The 19,053-nt window shown below is 34.6% G+C and overlaps 1 protein-coding gene across 5 annotated transcripts in view; it reads right to left on the minus strand.

Annotated features, from left to right (window-relative positions):
• Positions 1–19,053, minus strand: part of osa (trithorax group protein osa) — a 561,898-nt gene that overhangs the window by 106,290 nt on the left and 436,555 nt on the right. For all 5 annotated transcript variants that reach the window (XM_090409351.1, XM_090409350.1, XM_090409349.1 and 2 more), the window contains one exon: positions 5,960–6,148. In XM_090409351.1, the coding sequence (XP_090265477.1) occupies positions 5,960–6,148 (189 nt within the window). The remainder of the gene's footprint in view (positions 1–5,959; positions 6,149–19,053) is intronic.

Here is a 19,053-nt window from a genome sequence, read left to right on the forward strand (position 1 = left end):
GACTTCCTACCATACCAGCTTTGTTGATTCTGTTGTCTATTTCCATATTTAATTTACCATCTTCACTAAAAATCATTCCTAAGTAGCGGAAATGTTTTACTTGTTCCACAGATTCTCCATTCACAACACACAGTTGATATTTTCAACGATTCTACCTATTTTCATTGTCTTTGTCATTTTATTGCTGACCTTCATACCATATCTATTACAACAGTTATTCAATTTAGTCCGGGAATCTTGCAAACTTGTAGCGGATTTATTTAGAAGTATAACATCGTCCACATAAAGCAAAGAGCATACATTAACATCTCCAATTCTGATATCATGTTTAATACCACTTTCCTTCATAATGTGATCCATATAATTAATGAATAACAGAGGGGATAATGTACATCTTTGTCTCACACCAGATTTAACATAAAACAATCTTCCTGTACTTCCTTCAATTCTAACTGCTGACTTACAACTCAAATAAAGATTAAGTATTGCTTGATATAATGCCCCAATGACAAGATATAAGTGTAGCGTATTGAATAGCTTCTCTCTTGGTACCTTGTCATATGCCTTTTCCAGGTCGACATAACTTAAATAGAGATCTTTGTTATATTCCCATGATTTCTCAACTATTTGTCATAAAGTGAAGATCTGATTCTCACAGCCTCAATTTGGCCTGAACCCAGCTTGTTCTTCACCAAGCTTTTCTTCCATAATTCTTCTCAACTGCTTCTCAAGTATACTGGCATAACTCTTGCCAGAAACAATCAGCAGGAAATACCTCTGCAATTCTCACATTTGGTTTTATTTCCCTTTTTATATATGGGTACTATGAGAGCTCTACTCCAATCATTGGGAATTTGTCCCTCTGTCCACGCCTTCTGAACTATGCAGTGCAGCCACTGTAAGACTTCAGCATTTCTGGTCGAATATCATCTAATCCTGCTGCCTTTCCACATTTCAAGCCTTTGATGGCTTTTTCTACTTCAAGTATGGATATGTATTCCTGACTGTATGCCTGTTGAGTGTTTTTTACCACTATGCTATCACTGCTTGTTTCGTTTAGCAATTTTTCAAAGTAATTACTTCATACTTCAAGGATATCTTTTTCTCCAGTTTTCATGTCATCTTTAATCATCTCTAACTCCTTTTACAGCACTCTTTCCTCCATTCCTAAGTTTCTTCAACAACTTCCAGAATATTTTGCCACCTTCTTGATATTTATTTTCTATGTTCTTGCCAAAGTCCTCCGATGACTTTTGTTTAGCTAGTTTTACATAGTGTTTAGCTTTCTTACATTTGTCTCTGTATTCTCTAAGAGCACAAGCTGACTTATTTGCCAGGAACTTTTGATATGCTTTCTTCTTTTCCCTTCACTGCCTCTTTAACTTCTTTTGTCACCATGGAGTTCTGATTTTTCTATCCTTGCAGACAACCTCACCACATGCCTCTCTTGCTGAATCAATCAGGGTTTTCTTCAAGGCTTGCCACTGAATCTCCAAGGTTTGGTTCCTGTTCTCAAACTCTTTCATTTTTTTTTCAATAATCTTTGTGTATTTTAGTCTACAGTTCACATCTGAGAGCTGCTCAACTTTTATTTGCTTTAAAACTTTCTTACATGTTATTCTTTTCAATATAAAATTCAATTTTATTCTGCTCAAGACTAAATAGTGATCAGTTCCCATTTCAAATCCTCTGTACACTCTGGTGTCCTGCACCAGTGAAAAAACATCATTGCCATATATCTCTAACCATATAACCCTTTGGTCTGAAAGTTAATTATAATTAGAACTGTAGTAATCTAGGATCTTAGCTTTAATATAAACATTTATGTGAATTGATTAGGCTGCTAATTTTGCTGTATTAAAAGTATTAATATGAATTTGTTCTTCTCTGATGACATAAATAGGATATAGCTTTGATGCAGTGTTTTTTTTTCTCACTAGAGGTCAGGCCAGTAGAATAACAACTGATCAAATCATTGTCACTTTGGCATACTGTATGAAATGTAATATAGTTTGTGTTTGTATGTATGTGTGTGTGCATGCTTACATGTGCTCCAGACGATGACCTTCACATGAAGGTCAAAACGGGAAATTAAAGTAATTATTCCTAACATGATTACAGTCTCCATAATTTATCGAAATGAACTCTTAAATGTGATTTTTTCAATGCTAACAAAATGCAGTCCTGTCTTATTTTTTGGAGGAAAGAGCTTACTTTACTTCCTCCTGCTGTTGATAATGTTCTAATCACCAGTCAAGCTCAGCTTTCTTGGTTTATTTTGATCTAGTTTATCTTGGTATACACCCTCTGTCCAAAAAGAAACCGAACTTTTGATAGAAAATAAAATACAGGCCAATTATAATTATTCAAATCATTTATTTCAATCAATATACTCTCCCTCAGCTTCGATACAGCGTTTGGCATGGTCGATTAATTCGTTAAATGAGTTTTTTATATCGGTTTTTGGGATACTGTTGAGGGTCGTGGTTACTGCTGCTTGAACGTTTTCAATGGTGTCATATCAGTTTCCTTTCATCGGCAAATGAAGTCAGGGGAAGAGAAAGAAGTCACAGGGTGCTAAATCGGGTGAATATGTTGAGTGATCCAACACAGAAACTTGGTTTTTGATCAAAAACTGTCTCACAATGTTCAAACAATGAGATGGTGCATTATCGTGCAAAAGTGACCAGCTGCCTGCATCACGATATTCATGCTGTACACGATGAATGGTCGCTATCAATCACCTCAACACTTCAAGATAAAACTCACCATTGACCATTTGGCCAGGCGGAATGAATTCTTTGTGGATAATGCCTTGGAATCGTTGAAACAAATCAGCATTGTCTTTACTTTTGACTTCTCCAAGCAACTTTTTTTCTGATGCCCCTCTTCTGGTGCTATGTTTTGGGCTCATACTCAAAACACCATGTTTCATCATCAGTAACGATCGTTTAAAGGAAGTTTGAGTCCTTACGAGCGGTTTTGATGAGGTCCTTGGAGTGTTCAATTCGATACACTTTTTGGTCGTCGGGTAACTTGTGGGGAACAAATTGCAAATTCAATTCAATTCAATCGCGAACCCAAACTCTTGGTCAAAATATTGTGCACAGTTGATTATGGAATCCCCAATTCATCTGCAATCCATCTCACAGACAATTTCGGATTTTCTTTGATGAAATCACGCACTCTTTGGATGTTCAGATGCTTAGTCCAGTTTTTGGAAGGCCTGGCTTTTCATCGTCCTCAAGCATCTCACGACCACTTTGAAATCGCTTAAACCATTCATAAACTTGAGTACGACATAAGCATTCATCACTGTATGCTTTTTAAAGCATTTGGTGCATTTCGGTAAAATGTTTACCAAGTTTAACACAAAAGTCAATCGCAGCTCTCTGTTTGAAACTCATTTTCCGACTGGTCGTCAAAACATGCTGTCACTCGACACTATAGCTCGGCTTCTAATGAAACAAATGTCATAAACAGACAACACTAATGAAGGTTGCCGGTTGCCACTTTCAACAATAAAAAGATACAACAGGTGTCGCCACTAGTTTCTTCTATTTTCGAAAAGTTCGGTTTCTTTTTGGACAGAGGGTATAAACACATCCATAGCCTTCTTGGGATACAAAATATTTTGTATTCTTTTTTCATTCACTATTTTTCTCCTTCTCAAGTCAAATATCCAATTCTGCTCTCACATTTCATGTGGTATATTTACAACCTCCCTAAGAATCCTTGGCTGTATACATAAGAAGGCAATTTGTTTCTGCCTTATGTCTTTCTTATAGGTACTTTAATCAGCGATGTCCCACCTGACTAGCCAATACCATTGACCTGCTTTCTTCTAATCATGCAAGAAGATAGGCAGCTACTGGTCGACATCCATACACAGCTCAACTCCAAACTTATTGGAGTTGAACTGTGTGTTGATCAGTGGTTGCTTTTTCTTTCAATCCATCTAGCAATTCTTAGAAGCGGTCATCTCCCATACCATTTTTGCTAATAAATACAACTCTTGACTTTTTGTGAAACGTTAATAGAGCCTATCTTCCTTTCTAACCATTTACCCATATGTGGTTCTGTTTTGTTATAGATTTTGTGACCTCTTGTGTGTTGGTTTGATATATATTTATTTATTTAAAAAAAAAAGTGTTCACTTAAACAAGATGTATATTTTGGATAGAGCCATTAGCGCTAGATACTAAGCAGGAATGAAGTGAAAGAATAGACACAGATGAGTTAGAAGTATCGAAGCTCTTATAGCTAAAGGAATGTACAAAAGGCAATGCCTCTCACCTTGTTGTTCAATATGAATCTCAGCACTTGCAAAATTCCTAATGAATGGAATGAGAAAATATTTCCATTATACAAAGGTGGAGCTTTACTATAATGGTGACAGCAGAGTTGGATAAGGGAAACAGATATACAATGACACTTGTAAATTTTGCTAAAAGCATTTGACAGGATTCTGCACTGGAGGTTATTATATAAACTCAAAGGAGATAGGTTGCAAAATAAACTTGAGATATAGATTGCATAATGGCTGAGAAGAGGACAACTAGTGGTACCACAAGATTCTGTACTTGGGTGATTGCTGTTTAACTTGATTATCAATGATAGTGGAGTGGGTCTTGAGTGTAAAATCCAGTTAATTGCTGATGATGTTGCTGCTAAGTTAAGAGATTAATAAAGAACAGAGCCAATACAGAATCCCTGCAAGTCGATATTTGAACTGATTGGTTATATAGAAAAATGAAAATTAATTCAGCTCAATGAGGCTGAGTGTATAAACTTTGGATAGAGGAAATTGCAGGCAGAGTATTATATTTATGGGAATTTGTTACAAACAGTCAGTGAGCCTCTGTAGCTCAGTAAGTATAGAAGAAGCTCTTTGGTCAGAAAGACCTGGGTTTCATTCCCGTCAGCGATGTGAGGAGCCTTTATCTAGTCTTTTTCGACTAAAGGTGAGTTAGCCGGTCTCGTACAAAGGTAGGGGGTTTTTTCCTCCTGGAAACTCTGGTTTTTCTCCCTTCACAACAGATAAACTGGCAAATAGAACACATGCAATTTACAGACAAGAATACTTAGAGGCATAGGAAGAACTGCCTTATCCTCATATTACAGCTGGGAAGTCCAAGGATACCTAGAAGGATATGGGCACTTAAGTGCCTGTTAAAGCCACTGATGGATGGATGGAGCAGTGAAGCTAGAGACTTGACAGAGATATTATAGACAGTGAACTTCAGTTTTGTGACAACACTGCTAAAGTGGATAAATCACCACTGGATGACTTATCTGGATTATACTGGATAACTGCTCTGTTAAAGAAAACACTAACTTGTATACTTCACAAGACTTTGAAAGGGAAACATCTAGACTACTACATGCAGATATGGTTACCTGGATTCTATGGAGATGGCGAAATTGCATTTCCTCAGCATGACATCCCTGTGTATATAATTATACACTGATGAAATGTAGGGTCTTCAAAGTTTGAGGAAAGATGGAAGAGAGGATACATGATAAAAACATACAAGTCAATATAAGGAGATCTTACCACACACACACACACACACGTGAGATTTTGCCTCTTAGGGTTGTGGAGTCAGAATTTTATAGTCATCCCTGATGACTATAAAATTCACATGCCAGGAAGCATGTGAGGTCAACTGTATACAGTTGTGTTTTATATATTCCTTTTACTTTATCTTAGTTTTAGATAATGCTGTATTTTAATGTTTACATTCCTTACTCTAATAAATTCATCTTCTTTTAATATTTCACGTTTCTATTTTCAAATCATATACTTTCTGTTGTAGAAGAAAATTTGCCATCCATCTGGTTTAGCTTTAACTGTGAAAGTACAAAAAAGGTTTCTCAACCCAAATTTAAAGGGGCAACTAAAAAAAGTAATCAAATATTTATTAAATTACACTACTAGAAAAGAAACCTTGCTCACATCAACAAAACCCCCTCGTTCTTTTACTGCTATATATAAACGATACAGATCCAAGGGTTGTTTACTAATAGTTGGGCACTGGGAAATTGGTGTACCACGTTCGTCATTATACATTATCAGCTTATCCAGGAAGATTCTTCTATCAGGTTCATCTGACATATCATATAATTTCAACAGCCCATCAGGACGCTGAAAGACAAAAGAACTATAGTTAATGTTTGAAGAAGTTACACAACAGACTGTCAAATCAACAAAAACAAATTTCTAGTAAATACATATAAAGAAAAAAAGAAGAAAAATATTAAGCAATTTAAATAACATTTCTTAAAGGGAGGAGATAATGAATTAATAAAAATAATAATCGAAGGATTTAATTTTCTTTTTTTTTAAACATTTTAATCATATTTTATAATAGCATAACACTGTAAATGAGCAGTGAAAAAATTTTCAGTTACATAAAAAAAAAGAGGGTTTAACAAATCTTTAAAAACTTTATATTTTAGGAGTTCATATTTCAAGAATACTAAACTAAATAATTATATTGATCAAACATTCATTTATTAGGAAACTACAGTGATATCCTTAAATTCTGGATACTCTGAAGTTTCTGAACGTAAAAATATCGTGGCTGAAACCCACAATATAGATGACATCTTACATGGCATGCCTAAATATATAGCTCTATGACCTCTTAACCACTAAATACATTTTTAACAACCTGAATAGCCAACATCCCAAAAATGAATTCCTAGCTGAAGACAAAAAGAGGCATACTATTAGTGAGCATTTCAATCTGTTACCATCCTTATATGCATTAAAAAAACCACCTGACACAAAGTGATATTTTCAGAAAAATTCACAGCACAGCAACAAACATAATATCAAAGCTTCATATTTAGTAAATACCAGGGGGGGGGGGGGCAGAATAATATACGACAAATGAATTATTCCAATAATCTAAAAAAAAAAAAAAAAAAGATAATATTAAAAGCTGTTTCAAAAATAGCTTTCTTTCTTTATTTATTGGAACTGATAATATTACTGTCAAACCAGGTTAGAGAAATAAAGAAGAACCTCAAAAATACATCAAGTACAACCATGGAAAAAATGACATCACCGGCTATACCTTTAAAAAAAAAAAAAGTCAGACGAGGAAAAGTAAAATAAATAACGAACTAGATTTAAAGCTAAGACTATTCTATCAGTCAACATCAGTAAGAAAGAATGAATTAAATAAGTACTGTTAGAAGAAGCATACAGTAAAGAACAAGGTGATGGCAATTTTTTACTTAACATATTCAAAAATATCCTGGTGTATGAAGCATACAGTCAATTTAGATCTATTTTGCTGAAGATGCCATAATTACTAGGCTAAAGTATTATAAATTATTTGTATTCAAAGCCTATTTAATAAATAACAATTAAAGTCTCTTGGTGTATCAGAACTAATTTTTTTTATCACTTTAACAAGTATTTAAATTTCTGTATGTTACTTTTGAATTCATAGTTTTAGGCCTTCCAAATAGAATTTAAAAATATGATAACCTGAATATCATCAAAACATTTCTAATCATATTTTACACACAATGAAAGGAAGGATAGGAGCTACTGTATAGTTTACGATGAACTAAAAACCGCAGCCTACAACAGGTAGAAAAGCAGTTTATAATTCTTTACATTCTGTGGTCATATAAAATCCAGCTTTTTAATAAGTAAAAATTAAAAAATTGAAAAAATACAATACTTGAGCAGTGCCCACATTATTATATGGCAGTGAAATTTGGGCAATAAACAAACATGATAAACAAAGAATAAAAACAAGTGAAGTTAGTAATGATGTAATTTTTTCATGTAGTACTGTCATATCCTGTACACCCCTTGAGGGTACATGGCAGGAATTTGATGATGATGATGAAATGAGATTTATGAGAAGAACTGCAAAATACACATTATTAGATCAAAAAAAAAGGAACGAAGACATTTTAAAACAACTAAAAACAAAATCAATAGAAGAAAAACTAAACAATTATAAACAAAAATGGATTGAACATGTAAACAGAATGGCCAACACCTGACATCCTAAACAAATACTAAAATATAAGCCAACTGGAAAGAGAAGGCAGAGTAGACCTCAAAAAAGGATATTGAATGGATAATGAGACTGGAACAGATCAATATATATACCCGTAATTAGTGTTATGATGATGAAAAATTTTTAAAAAAATTTTTTTAAATAGTAAATAAAAATCATGTTCAAAAATAAATAACACGAATTTCTATAAATGGAAATTATCAAATTCTAAAAAACGTTAATTGATGATATTTCTAAAAATTGTCAGAGATTTATTTTACACAGATTAGAAAATGTATACAGTGCCACAGTTGCAAAACAACCCCCATCCCCAACTAATACATTAACCCAGTCTCAGATGACAAGTAATAGAGACAAAGAAACATTCTTCTATGTGTGAATTATTCAAAAATAATACAGAATTTATGCAAATCAGTTTTTAACTTTGTGTCAGTGTCTTACTGATTTGGAATGACAGAAGCTAAGAAAATTATGTTAATAATGATCTCAGAGCCTTTTATTCACAACTCTGATATATTTCATACAATATAACATGGACATCGTTATCAGGGAGATTGACCACTAACTACATTCAAAACATGAATCATAAGAATGAGGTGGTAATGTATCCTTTTGTAGATGGTAAGAAGGCAGGCAGGTAGTTTCTGAGGTGGTTTGTAGTGTGTGTGAATATATATATAGACTAAATATGCAAAGAATCTGTGCTATTTGTTCTGAGGTTCTTTTCAGGTAGGGTATTGAAATTCTTTACACATTAGGCTATAGTTTGGTAGATGGATAATAATTATGAATAACTTCTTGAATGGTAGTTTTGTTGTATCTATCAGACTGCTTTTAATTTTATTCAGTTCATCTAACAAAAGGGAATCAGAAGATTAGATTGTATGAGCCTTATGTACAAGACTCTTGACAATACTAATTTGTGATGAATGATGGTGTGAGAAGTGAATATCTCTCTGCCAATAGAGGCTTGTTTTCAATAAACTATGTTAAATGTTCAATTTATGAAAAAGAATTTAAATACCCTATCTTAAATGAACCTCAGAACAAATAGCAAAGAAGTCTTTACAAATTCAATTCTATACACTTCCTTCAAACCAGCTCAGAAACTGCCTTCCTTCTTACCATCTACAAAGGATGTATTACCATCTCTATCTCCTTACCAAGTGTCTACCCAGTACCCTTCTCATGTCATCTTTGCTATTTTGGACAGACTAGCCAATACTGCTTTGATAAGAATCAAAGAACATCAAGACTATATTGCATTTTTGGAATCTCACAGGTCTGGTTTTGCTTCTCATGCTACTGACACTAGGCACAGCATTCTTTGGAACCATACAAGGTTAAAGTTCAGATTAAGGTTCAGGTTAAGGTTAAGATTGAGGTTAAGGTTCAGACAATTTCACAGCAATTTACATTGCTGTGAAATTGTCTGAACCTTAACCTCCCCACCCCTCTCTCTGACTGTAAGCAAATCTCTAAGTTTTGGTATCGACACAACTTTTACAACTGTGTCTTTGAATTCTAATTATGTGATCCTATCACCTTAGCTGCAACCAAGACATGAACTAGTAGACACATGCTTCATGTAGTTACTGGTCAGTCTTCATTATAATAATGTCAATGTTACATTAGATGAAATATATCAGAGATTATGAATAAAATTCTATATATTTTTAATATGTGTATGCCTTGATAGCTTCTCCAAACACATTGTTTATTACTACGCTCAACTCTCACTTCAACAAATACCATTATAGTGAATACAGAAGAACATTCTACATGATATCCACTATAACCAATCCAAATACTTTTGTCCCTGTACATTCTTTTTGTGAGAGATGACTATACAAATAGACTGAAAAAAATAAAGCAAATATTTTCTATTCATTACAAAATGTAACAAAATTTGTGGTTCAGAAGAAACTGGAAAATAAATAAGCAACTGGAATGTCAGTTCTATTTAGATTGTTAATATTATTATTATTACGGGCAACTCCAGGGAGTCATTGGACTCATCGAGGGAGGCCCCAAATCATATTCATCACAACTATTTGACATTCATACAGTATCTATCATACTTCGCCTTAAACTCATTCACTGTCACAGCATCCACCACAGACTCAGGGAGCACATTCCACTCATTCACTACTCTAAAAGTAAAGAACCCAGCTCTAACACCTTTACTAACCACACTTTTGCCCAGTTTCCATGGATGTCCCCTAGTCCTCCCACAACCAGCCCTGTTCTCAAAAATATCTTCTGAATCAATTTTATAGAAACCCTTCAGCAATTTGAATGTCTCAATCATATCTCCCCTCCCCCGCCTATCAACCAATTTTTGCAACCCACAAATCCTCAACCTGTTCTCATACGGTTCATTCCACAGACCTGCTATCATCTTGGTCACTCGCCTCTGGATCCTCTCCACCTCCTCCCCATCAAGAAGAAACCTAGGTGACCAAATCTGAGCACAGTAGTCTAGATGGGGTCTTATCATATATGGGGTCTTATCATAATACTTACAGTATATTCTACCTTCATGTTCTCCAAATATTTATAGAGTTGCTATTTTTATAATGAGGTGTGTTCAATTAAACACAATGAAACTAGTTTAGGAGCAGTTAATTAAATTTAATTTTAAAACATTAAAAAGAAACAAATTTAAAATGTTTTTTAAATAAATTAAATTATTGTTAGAAAATAGTGAATTTCTTATTCCTAATAACCACATCTTCATGTTAAAATACATGTGTGTCCAAAACCCAAGGACAAACACTATTTCTGAAGATTACAAGTGCAAATTCAGACAATTCAGCTTGTGACAATTTGTATAATAAACAAGTTTGAGCAGAAAGCAGATACACATTCAAATTTTCGAATTGGGAATAAAAGGGTCACATGGTAGCACTCAAGAGGATAAAAAGCTACTGAGGAAGCTCTTTTCATGAAGGAATAAAGTTGCAAATGTGGATGCCTGGTATTGTCTCAAAGACATAAACTAGATCATTTTATGCAGGGAAAAATTATTGGAAAGCTTGAAGAAGGCCACAGAATTACTGCTATTACCAGAGCATTTGGAATTTCATATAGCATTGTATCTAGGCTCTGGGCAGCATTTAAAACTAATGGAATGTGTTTCACATGTTTGCTAAGAGGTTGCCCACACTCTACTACAAAGCATGAAGACAGATTTTTGGTTATAACAGCAAAACGTAATCGATGTATCATGGCAGGTTAGCTTGCAAGTCAGTGCCATTCAAGCACAGCTATATGGATATCTCAACCAACTGTGGCAAGATGTCTGGCAACAAATAGGCCTATACACCCGAAGGCTTGTAGTCTATGTCCTTTTATCCACAGCTCATTGTAGAGCACGTTTTCAGTACTGTTGTATCCATAAAAATTGGACAAGACACCAATTTACTCTTTACAGATGAGAGTCATTTTTTAATCTTTCCTCTGATTCTAGATGACACTTGATCTAGAGTGAAAGTGGTACTGCTTACCATCATGAGAATGATCTTGAAAGGGATAGATATGGCAATGCTGGAGTCATGGGGCATGGAGCATTATGCTTAATGGACACACAGAGCTACAAGAGTTGGAAAAAGGGATTATGACCGGTGAATGATATCACAATGAAGTTCAACGTCACTTTCGATTGTTCCATGGTGCTGTAGGCAAAGAATTCTTTTTAATGACAATGCCACACCAAATTGTGCATGATCAGTGAGGATACTTCTACAGATACTTCTGTAGACCGAAGATATTAATTGAATCAAGCAGCCAGCATGCTCCTCAAATCTCAACCCCATAGAACACGTTTGGGATGAAATAGGTAGATGCATTGCTGCTCGAAATTCCCCTCCAGAAAATAAACAAAGCTTTATCATTGCTCTGAAGAAGGAGTGGGCAGTTTGTCTCAAGCTCCTGAATCACTTGGTGCTAAACATGGTACGACACTGTATGAGCTGCATCACAGTTCAGGGCGGACATAATCCACACTGAAATGTCTCTCTGCATAGTTTTCTGTAAGCACCGTACATTAATTCCTTAACTACAGCCTTAGGAAATTTGTAACTTTGCCAAAAACATATTGCAATTGATTTGTAACACAGTTTTTGTGTAATCATCATCATCATCATCAAATTCCTGCATGTACCCTCAAGGGGTGTACAGGATATGATAGTACTACATGAAAAAAATTACATCATTATTAATTTCCTATCTACAATTTTCCTCCAAATCAGTCTGTTACTTGTCAACACTCCAATATTATCAGATCTTATATTTCTATCGTCTAAAGCACTTTGTACCGTATCAATCCAACCTATATCTTGGTCTTCCTCTCGGTCATTTTCCTGCCAACCTGGCAGAGAACACGTTTTGCTAATCTTTCCTCGCCCATTCTGTTTAAGTGACCATACCACCTGAGATTAGCTCTGCTAATGCATTCCTGGATGCTGACAATGTCAAGTTCTTTCCTAATATCCTCGTTCTTAATATGATACTGCCATTGATGCCATCTGTTCATGCCTATAATCTTTCTCAGGACTCTCATATCTGAAGTCTCTAGTCTTTGGTCAAGTGTTTTACTTCTGACCCAGCTCTCAGATCCATAAGTTAAAACTGGTTTGAACACTGTCTTGTATACAGCTAGTTTAGTGTTCTGACTAATTTCTCTCTTGTTCCATATGAATTTATTCAATTGACTTCCCACCATACCAGCTTTGCTGATTCTGTTATCTATTTCTATATTTAATTTTCCATCTTCAGTAAAAATCGCGCCTAAATAGCTGAAATGTTTTACTTGTTCCACAGGTTCTCCATTCACAACACAGTTGACATTTTCAATGATTCTGCCTATTTTCATTGCATTTGTCTTTTTATTGCTGACCTTCATACCATATCTATTACAACAGCTATTCAATTTAGTCAGAGAATCTTACAGACTTGTAGCGGATTTATTTAGAAGTATAACATCGTCTGCATAAAGCAAAGAGCTGACATTAACATCTCCAATTTTGATATCATGTTTAATACCACTTTCCTTTATAATATGATCCATATAGATAATGAATAACAGAGGGGATAATGTACATCCTTGTCTCACAATAGATTTAACATTAAACCATCTTCCTGTACTTCCTTCAATTCTAACTGCTGACTTACAACTCAAATAAAGACTAAGTATTGCTTGATATAATGCCCCATTGACACCATATAACTGCAGCGTATTGAATAGCTTCTCTCTTGGGACCTTGTCATATGCCTTTTCCAGATCGACAAAACTTAAATACAGATCTTTGTTAAATTCCCATGCTTTCCCGACTATTTGTCGTAAAGTGAAGATCTGATCCTGACAGCCTCTATTTGGCCTGAATCCAGCTTGTTCTTCACCAAGCTTTTCTTCCACAATTTTTCTCATCCGTTTCTCAAGTATACTTGCATAGATCTTGCCAGGAACACTCAGTAGGGAAATACCTCTGTAATTCTCACATGCAGTTTTATTTCCCTTTTTATATATGGGTACTATGAGAGCTCTCTCCAATCATTGGGAATTCGTCCCTCTGCCCAGGCTTTCTGAACTATGCAGTGCAGCCACTGTAAGACTCTTATACCACCATACTTCAGCATTTCTGGTCGAATATCATCTACTCCTGCTGCCTTTCCACATTTCAAGCCTTTGATAGCGTTTTCTACTTCAAGTATGGATATGTATTCCTGACTGCATGCCTGGTCAGTGTTTTTTACCACTGTGCTGTCATCACTGCTTGTTTCATTTAGCAGTTTTTCAAAGTAATTACTTCATACTTCAAGGATATCTTTTTCTCCCGTTTTCATGTCACCTTTATCATCTCTAATTCCTTTTATAGCACTCTTTCCTCCATTCTTAAGCTTCTTCAACAACCTCCAGAATATTTTGCCACCTTCTTGATATTTATTTTCTATATTCTTGCCAAAGTCCTCCCATGACTTTTGTTTAGCTAGTTTTACACAGTGTTTAGCATTCTTGCATTTGTCTCTATATTCTCTAAGAGCACAAGCTGACTTATTTGACAGAAACTTTTGATATGCTTTCTTTTCCTTCACTGCCTCTTTAACCTACTGTGTCCACCAGGGAGTTCTGATTTTTTTATTCTTACAAACAACCTCACCACATGCCTCTCTGGCAGAATCAATCAATGTTTTCTTCAGAGTTTGCCACTGAATCTCCAAGGTTTGATTCCTGTTCTCAAACTCTTTCATTTTTCCTTCAATAATCTTTGTGTATTTTAGTCTACAGCTCACATCTGAGAGCTGCTCAACTTTTATTCCCTTTAAAACTTTCTTACATGTTATTCTTTTCAATATGAAATTCAATTTTATCCTGCTCAAGACTAAATAGTGATCGCTTCCAATTTCAAATCCTCTGTACACTCTGGTGTCCTGCACCAGGGAGAAAACATCACTATCAACAATAACATAGTCAATGAGACTTTTCTTATTCCTAGCCTCTGCTCTCCATGTGAATTTGTTCACATTTTTATGTTGGAACATGGTGTTAGCAATAACCAGTCCATGTCCTGAGAAGAAATCCTACAGATATTTGCCATTATTATTAGCTTTGCTCTTTTCTCCAAATTTTCCCAAAATATTTTTGTATGTCTCACAATCATTTTCTACTCTGCTATTTAGATCCCCAACAAGGACCAACTTTTCCTTTTTTATTGTGTCAGTTGCTTTTTCTAAAGCCTCAAAAAATTCCTCCACTTCTACCTTAGTAGAACCTTCTGTGGGACCATAGGCACAAATAAGTCTCATTGTCCAGTTCCCCATTCTCATATTTGCCCACATTACTCTACTTGACACTGACTGCCATTCAAGAAGATTAGCCTCGTATTTTGTGTTGAATACTATGGCTACTCCTTCTTTTCCTTGATTGTCATTGCCTGAATATAACATTTTGTATTTATTGCTCAGAAAGATCTCACCAGTTTTGGTCTTTTTTGTTTCAGTCACCCCTATTATGTCGATCTGGTACTTATCTAATTCCTCAGCTAGCTCCATTTCTTTGCCATTCAGGCTTCTTATGTTGATAGTACCGATCTTTAACTCTGGTGATGTTTAGTTGGGGTTTGTTTTCAGATTTATTCCAGTAGCTGACTTTTCGCTGTTCGCCCTGGTTCCCTGGCGAAAACAACGGGGGCCTTGTTTTTTGTGTAATATAATTTATCAATATGCTGGCAATAAACTTATGTCCACATTTGGCTGTAGTCATGAAAATTTTTTCATATAGAGGTAAAAATATAGTGCATCCTTAGCTTTTGGACATCAGTGTAGTTATCAAGCTCTATTTGAAAAATAATCTGATTCTAAAACAAAAAGAGCACAATCTAAACAAGCATTTAGGTTTATCTGCTAGTTTACACTCATAATTAATTTAATGGAATGAATATAGCACAAAGAAATAATTTTAAAAAAATTGTTTAATCATTTCCAACATAGTCTTTCACAGATGTATTCCTAAAGATGTATTACTAGAATATTAAAATTGTAGTAATGCATGCATGCAATAATAAGCAGAAGAAATTAGACTATTTTAAACCCAAAGCCCTATGAGAGGAACCCACTATGCATGCAAATGGCTGGCAGGCCTAAGAATTAAAGTTGCCCAAATCTTGGGATGATGGGAAGTTTAACAAAACCATATTTATTTAGATTAGACTGGTTCTCGAAATCAGCTATTGCTTTTTTTTTTTTGTTTTTTTGAATTAGCTTCCTTAGGATCAAAGTTATTTAACAAACTATAGCAAACATCGCATCATGATGAGAGGAATCTTTATATGGGCTTCTTCAGTTGATGAGTTAGTCGATCTTATATGGAGGTAGCAGGGTTTTCCCTCCCAAAAACTCTGGTTTTTCATCCTGCATACAACAAATCAGCCATGAGAAACATGCAATTTACAGACAAAATATAGTGCTGGTGGTAGCAGTGTGTTAGATGTGTTCTGTGCATGGAGGATGAGGAAAAGGCGAGATGAGTAGAGCAGACTGCCCTTCTACAATGAGTCCCTGGAGATGTCACATAATAATAAACATACAAAATTGATTACAGAAAACTAAGTATAAGCAGCACAGATTAAATAAGTTGCCAACATATTCCTAGATCTGTGTTCATGAGTTTCTATAAAATATTTTTATTGCTATGAAATTCCTAATCATGAATGCATGGTTACTGTTCAAAGTGGTTGTAGCTGAAGCAAGAGAGGGCAGTATACAGATTACATCAGACAGATTTTTTTTGTTTGTTTGTTTTTTTCAATTCTTTTGAAACTGCTGCTGGATTTAACTATATGATTTGCTGTTATAATCCATTAAGTCACATTTGATTTATGTATTCCTTTATATCCCATATGTCTCTCAAGCAGCTGTGAAGCATTTCACACCAATATCTTGTGTCACATAGTTCATCCCATGGGCAACTGAAGGTTTTATATGACTAATTTCTTCAACAGATATAATGATTTGTAGAAGTGATGTAATTTTGTTAAATGCTGCTACTTCGGTACTGCTCTGTGAAAATATAGAGACATTCTCTTGGTGCATTGTTGTGCTGGTATTCACACATTAACCATTCATGGATAAGGTACACACAAAATGAAGTTTTCTTTTTCTTCATATACTTTCATTAAGGAAAATGTTTTAGACCAGTTTCAAAAGAAGGGTAAGAATCTGCTGAGGTATTCCATATAGCTGCACTGCAACAAAATGAAGAAATAACTTTAAACCAAGTTTCAGCAACCATAATGAAGCACTATAATGTTAAACATAAAATCAATGAATGGAGCTATCACAAGCTTTTCAGTAATCAGTAATGCCCACAAGTGTATACTCATCCTACTTGTACCTCTGAAGCAATAGTCCCTTTATATAGCAGCTAATTAGTACACTCTTGGACTGTGTTTGCAACCAGTTTTAATCTGTGCTGTTTACACTCAGTTTCATATAATCATGGTTTGTTCCTTAACTTTAATCCTGAAGAAGCCAGTAAAAAAAATTTTTTAAAAAAACTGCTGAAATGTATTGATGATATATTAATAAAACTGTGGTTGTCTATCATTAATATATTAGTGCTACAAATACTACGGAAGCTTTCAATCAAAGTCTAATGGCTGGCTGTTAACTCATGATCAAGTTATTTCCATTTGGAATCAGAAAGAAGGTGGGCTAATAGTAGTTTAGTACCACATTGTAGTAGTAACTAAATGCTATTATAGTTTTCTGCTTTGGTATAAAAGGGTAATACACTACAATTTTATATTAATTATGCTTTTTATTTTATTTATTTATTTATTTTTTTTTTATCATACTTCAGTTTTACTTCTGTCTTTTAATTTCTTTCATTCATCTATGTTTCATTTCTGCCATACTCAGCATATATATTGAAATCATTAATACCTCTCCAAGATATCCAAGTATGTTCACATTTATACCTTTATAATGCATTTAAAATTTCAATTAATGATAATTTAATTAGCCAATAAAACATTAATATGAAGCCTACTTCATGACATTTTTTAAAATTGTACTTTATAGCAAACTCTTACCATAAGAAACTTGTAAGTGACAAAGGAAGAATTAATGAATGGCTTAGTATAGCCATTTTCTTTTAGCAAAGCATGGATTGATTAATTTGTCACAGTTTGTTATTTACTATAGTGAGATTTGACAGCTACTATGATTTTCTATTTTCATTCCTTTTTAATTGTTTGTAACTGCTGATCTTTTAGCAAAGCATGAATGTTATGGGAGTTTTAGTTTGTTACAGTGAATGATTATATAATTTTCTTCTATTTTCATTTGTATATGCTGATAAGTCAATGTTTGTCTCCAGACTATATTCACATTAAAGACTTCACCTGATAAACTGATCTTGAATGAGCTATTTATGTATGTCATCATGTATGGGAACAACAGCAGAAAAGGCCTTAAATACATTCTGTAAATATCTTCAGCCCCCCCCAATGCAGTTTGGTTAAATTTTTTGGTTACAAGAGAATTTGGTTACTCAGTTTTGTTGAAAAAGTAAATTATACTTAATAAAAAAAATTTATATTCTTGTTTTTATCCATTACCCAACCATAAGTTTGCACAGGAAGTAATATCATAACTAGTATAGAGGTAAATGATTCACATCAAATTGCTGCAGTATTCCATAAAGCATAACACACTTCCTTTTGGATTTTGCCATGCATCATGGGAAGTCACCACACAGGCCAGTATTGATCTTTATTGAGGGAGAGACCATTCCCATAATGCATAGCAACAAACATGTCTGAAACAAACTACACTACACTTTATAGATGACAGAGCAATCACAAACACAAAATCATCTGCCTCTAGCCTACTAATGATGTTATTTTATGTGCAATCCCCCTTCCTCATGCTTAGGTAAAGGATATAAACAAGAGCATAAATTCTTGTCAAGTATAATTTACTTTCTAACCAAACAAATTGAAACTGTATCAATGAGATGATAACAAATAACAACTGGAAATAAATCCTTTCCTTTAATGCTAGAGGGAGATCAGCATTCATACTGATAAAATTATGGAGATTTACTATTGTGTTAAGAGTAACAACTTGAATGTCCTGACAGTTTGACCTTCATATTAAGGTCATCATCAGTATGCGTGTGTGCATGCATGCACGCACGCACGCACATAGAGAGAGAGAGAACACTTATTTTAAATAATGATTAACCTACCATTACTGCTGTTTCATTAAAAGCTAATTGAATTATGAATTTCATTTCTGGCCATGTAAAACAGAATGTAGCTTTGATATAGTATTTTTTTCCCACCAGAGGTCAGGCCAGCATAGCAATGTAACTTGTTTCTCTCTATATGCACGCACACACACACACACACACACACACACACACACACACACACACACACACACACACACACACGTATACCCCAGTTGAGCTTAAGACAAAGGTCAAGACACTGAG

This window comes from Typopeltis vanoorti, chromosome 19 (assembly GCF_054136105.1).
Source record: "Typopeltis vanoorti isolate ZY-2024b chromosome 19, IOZ_Tvanoo_1.0, whole genome shotgun sequence".
In the NCBI taxonomy this organism is placed as follows: domain Eukaryota; kingdom Metazoa; phylum Arthropoda; class Arachnida; order Uropygi; family Thelyphonidae; genus Typopeltis; species Typopeltis vanoorti.